The following is a 4947-nucleotide window of genomic DNA, read 5'->3' as shown; positions in this document are numbered from 1 at the left end:
TCAGGTCCTAAAAGCCAACTGCTCAAGGGAGTTGGTGCTGCAACCACGAGTTGCAACATCGGCTGGGTTCTGTTCAGACATCACGTATCTCCAGCATTCTGGGCCACAGAATGACCGTATTTTGCTCACCCTATTTGATACATACACGTGAAATCTCTTAGCGTCATTGGATATGTATCCCAGGACAACTTGGCTATCTGTGTAGAAGGTAAAGGCATCTTTGGAAACTTGCAGTTGTTCTCTGATAATCTCTGCCATCTCAACAGCCAGAACCGAGGCGCATAGTTCAAGCCTTGGGATGTGTGCCCGTGTGTGGGGGGCAACTTTGGCCTTGCCAAGAAGAAATCCTAACTCCGCATGTTCTTTGTGGAACACTTTCAAGTATGCCACGGAAAACTCCCTCCTTTGATGCATCAGAAAAAATGTGCACTTCCAAATGTGATGCCTGTTGTGTGGAAAGTTGGAATACCTACGGGGTTTTGAACTGTTTCAAGAGCATTGAGTGAATCTACCCATCCTTCCCATTTGATCTGAAAGCTGTTTGAGAGTAGCTCGTCCCAGCCAATTTTTGTAGTCATAGCATCCCGCAGAAGCATCTTCCCCACAACAGTCACTGGGGCTAAAATCCAATGGGGTCAAAAAGGCTATTTAACGACAGGACACCTCTCGTGTGAAAGGCCTTGGTTCTTTGTTTACTCTGAATATGAACTTGTCCATTTCAATATTCCACGCAATGCCCAAGCTCCTTTGTTCCGGAAAGTGTCCTGCATTATGTTGAGCCCAATGAGATTTTTGTGAGGTCCTCTTGTTGGAAATGTTGAAAAATCTCAACCGAATTAGACGTAATCTTGTGTAAGCGTAAACGACCTCCGTCATAGAGAGCATCCTGAGTGCGCTTGAGAAGATCTACTGCCTCTGATACAGTACTAAAGCTCAACAGTCCATCATCAACATAAAAATTATGAGAGACAAAGTGTTGAATGTCCAGGTCCGCAGATGAAACTGACTTCCTAAACCCCAAATGTTGCCACTGACGGACTGGGACTTTTCCCCGAATACATGTACTGTCATCCTAAATTCCTCTAAAGGAGCCTTCAAGTCATGGTTAGGATGCCACAAGAAACAAGGTGATCACGATGGTCTCTCTTCACTCGGAAATTATGGAACATCTGCTCCACATCTGCCATCACAGCATACTTTTCCAATCGAAATCTCATTAACACACCTTGTAAATTGTTTAAAAGATCCGGTCCTTTCATCAAGGAATCATTCAAGGAGACTCCCTCATAGCGTGCAGATGAGTCAAAGACAACCCTTATAGATCCTGGTTTTTTGGATGATAGACGCCAAACATTGGCAAATACCATCGTTCTACGTCATCTTCGAGCATAGGTGCTTTCTCTGCATGGCCTCTATTGAACAGCTTTACCATAAACTCCTTGACATGCTAAACTTTTTGGGGTTTGTTTTAAGCTCTTGTCGAATGACTTGCACGCTCAATGCCTGTTGTTTGTTGTCAGGTAGGCGTGGACGATTCTGTTTAAAAAGGGAAGGGGGGACCCAGGTCCACTGTCATCCCTCTCGAATGATATGTCCATTAACTTCAGGAATTCTCTGTCTTCTATCGACAGTCCTATCTTTTCATCATGTTCGGTTTTCTGGAACAGTCTATCATTAACTAACAACTCGTTGTTACATGGTTAAAGGTTGAGGGCCTACCATTCCTCAACGCAAATGTTTTGAAAGCCTGACTTCTGGTAGGTTGGCTCCACCAAGACAAACTTGGCCAACAATGACCCATCCTAAGGAAAGCCTCTGTGCAACGGCTATTTCTTCCCCAACTATCTGCTCGTGAACTATGTGAGCACTGTAAGGTCTCTCCCTATTAAAAGTTCTATGTTTGCCGTTTCAAAAGGGGGGACTTCAGCAATGCACTTCGGTGGGATACGCGTCCGACCTGGCAGGATGGAATTTCATCTCTATTTCTAGGTAAGTCATTACACTCTATCAAATCTTGAAACTTCAGCTGACAAGTACCATCTAGGGATTCAACTGTGTAACCAGTACCAAATCTTCCAGTTGCCGAAACTGTTCCAGTGCAGGACCAAGTGTAAAGGGACATACCACCATCATCCTTGAAGTAGTTGAAGACTGAGGAAGTGGCCAATGACCGGTTGCTCTGGTCATCGATAATCGCATAAACCACCATTGACTTCCTTGGATTAGCAGTTGTATAACTCAACAGGTACTATCTTGCAAAGACTTACTCATTCCATGCACCTTCGACAGGCTGAAGAGACAGTGGGTACGTTTTCCCCCTTTATAAGGATCCCCCCTTTTTTCCTTCACAGCATTTTGTTCAGAATCTTGTGTCTCTGTGTCTTCTTCATGAAGGGCTGTGGGATGTGATGATGCTTGACACACACTACACTTGACGTCTGCTTTACAGTTCTTCCCTTCTTTTGCCGCTGCAACATTTGAAGCATATTCCATTTGTCAAGATTATTTTCTTAGTTCTCCAAAGGCTTTTGGCGAAAAGGTACACAGTTGTTCAGAGAATGTTGACTGTTCTTATGTAGTGGACACATGTCCGACACATTGGTAGAAATTGCCTGTCTTTCTAGCATGTACTTTAGGCACTGGGAAAGTCTTGTTCACAGAAAACTTGTCAGAAGTTTTTCTTGGCTGCTGTGCTTGGAAGTTTGACGTTTCCCGGCGCCTTTCTTCTCGAACTGAAATCCGGGATACTTATTTCTGCCGTATTTTCCAGAAACTTGAGGAAAACTGAAAAAGGTGGGAAAAGGGTTAGCCTTGTTGATTTTGTAGCCTCTGAAGTCCACTTGTCCTTCAGGTTCCATGGAAGTTTTTTAACAAGTTCATTCACACCTTTCTTAGAGTCAAAGTAACTGAACAACACTCCAAACTGAGGTTGGCTCTTTAAAGATGCGATTTCAGATGCTAAATCTGCTAAATCGTAAAGTAGATGAAAGTGATCTGAGGTAATTTCTGGAAAGTCCTTTATTTTCTTCAGAATGTAGTTTTCAATCTGTTCCGCAGCTCCAAAGCGCCTTTCTATTTTCCCAGATTTTCCCGATTGCTATACTTGGACTGTTAGCGTTGCAGGCTTTATTGTCTTACTTTCTGAAGATTCTGGTCCAAGTTTCTCACACAGTAGCTCCAGTCTTTCTTTTCCCAGCCCCAAGCTCTTCCATTATGCCGTTAAATCCCATCTTCCAGGAAATAAACATCATTGGATTATCATCGAATGTCGAGATTTGATAGATTAAGTCTCTTTTAACTAGGTGTTTTGTGAACACGTGATCATTGATAGTCCGTTCCCTGGTGGTACAAACGGTTGAGCTTCGGGTTAAATTTCCCCCGGGGGCATTGTCATTAAAAGGGGGAAAAGAAAGGCTGTGCTGGTGTGGACATAACTATAGCCTCTTTCTGTGAATCATCAATTTTTGGACTGTTTGTCTTTGGGGAATTGTCCAATTTCAGTTTTTTACGTTCCTCCTCGTACCTTGGAAGAAGTTCTAAATATTCTTTAGTCTTCGACCTCTCGACAAACTTGGTGCAAGCTCCCCAAACGTGGCTCATCCTTTAGGACACTTGTTTACTTTCAACCATCTTCATCTCTCGCTGTGCTCTAAAGCGTTTCAGTTGTGCTTCAAGTGCTAACTCCTCATCAAGATGTTTCAGCATGGTGCGATGAGCTTCTAATTTACCTCTTTCTGTCGAAGAATGGACTCCATAGAGCGGTTGGAAGCTTTACTTGAAGAAATCGTCCGCAGAAACCTCTAAACGACCTCTGTGACATTTGGTCTTCTTCTTTAGAAATCCTTATTGATTTATCAGCCGCTCAATCCTGCTTCTAGCCACATTCATCTTTGCTAGTAGAGTCTCTTTAATCAACAAATGCGATGCAAGTTCATTTGCACTTTTCCCCTGATCTAGTAGCTCTTAGGTATTCACAAAAAAAATTTGACTCTTTCTCATACGCCTCGAAGCCTTTCTTCAAAAGCCGTTACGCTTTAAGGGTACTACGTCCCGCTTGATCTGTCGATTTCATCGAAACATTCCCTCCATTCATTCCTAAGTTGCTCAATTTGCGTTAAATGTCTCACCCTCACTTCTATTCTAGCCGGTACTGTCAATGTTCTATAACGTGAGCTTCTTCTTATAGGGTCTGCAGACAAACTCATCCTGGTGACTTCTATGTGACTTTCTATGAATTTTTACTATGCCGTTAAACAAACTGAAGTTCTGCTTGACAAAGTTGTTTATTGCTCCTCCAGTGAGGGGAAAAAATGTAAAATTTCAATCAAAGAGTTACAAAGAGAAAATAGTTAATATTACATAATAATCCAATCCATAATTTACGCAATGCCAAATATACAAAAAATGAGAAAAGGAAGGTTTTTAGGCTTAAACAATAAATGACAGGTAAATATTCTATAGATTCATAATTACTGTTTTGTCTCAACAGAATAAAATGTGATTAAATTTGAAATATGCTGATAACAAGACATAATTGACAGAACTCGAAAGTAAACCATGTTTTACATTATGCCAAATTGACGCATAGACAAAAAAATTGCAGAAATAAACTGACTTAAGAAGATATGACAATAAAATTTCAAGGTTAAAAATTGACAATCTGAAAATTATTAAAACTTCCTACAATGCTTATACAAATACTTACTTCATAGTGCGTCAAAATACACCAAACATGAATTGTGTAATTCTCGAGCACATGTAAACAACGGAAGAACTATAATAAAATTAAACCAATCCAGAAAAAAAATTCCCATTCACCACACTGCTCCTAGGTATTAAATAAACTGACTAAGTGCATATTTATGATGAGCAAGAGTGCCTCTCTCAAAATTGCGAATTTTATGGCCCCCGGGTCAAGGGTTCTGGTGTTGGGGGGGGGGGGCTCTA

At 41.5% G+C, this 4947-nt stretch overlaps 1 protein-coding gene and 1 pseudogene across 1 annotated transcript; both read right to left on the bottom strand.

Annotated features, from left to right (window-relative positions):
• On the bottom strand, window positions 1–414 carry LOC134240997 (uncharacterized). The gene has a single exon (XM_062723094.1). The coding sequence runs from the start codon at window positions 412–414 to the stop codon at window positions 1–3; it is 414 nt and encodes a 137-aa protein (XP_062579078.1).
• A 2979-nt stretch (window positions 415–3393) lies between these two features.
• Window positions 3394–4205, bottom strand: LOC134240996 (uncharacterized; annotated as a pseudogene).
• Between the last annotated feature and the right edge of the window lie 742 nt (window positions 4206–4947).

Source organism: Saccostrea cucullata, unplaced genomic scaffold (assembly GCF_032062105.1).
Source record: "Saccostrea cucullata isolate Sc308-1 unplaced genomic scaffold, CSIRO_AGI_Scuc_v1 ctg3078, whole genome shotgun sequence".
NCBI lineage: Eukaryota > Metazoa > Mollusca > Bivalvia > Ostreida > Ostreidae > Saccostrea > Saccostrea cuccullata.
Note: the sequence above shows the minus strand (reverse complement) of the source record. Positions and strands in the feature narration are given on the sequence as shown.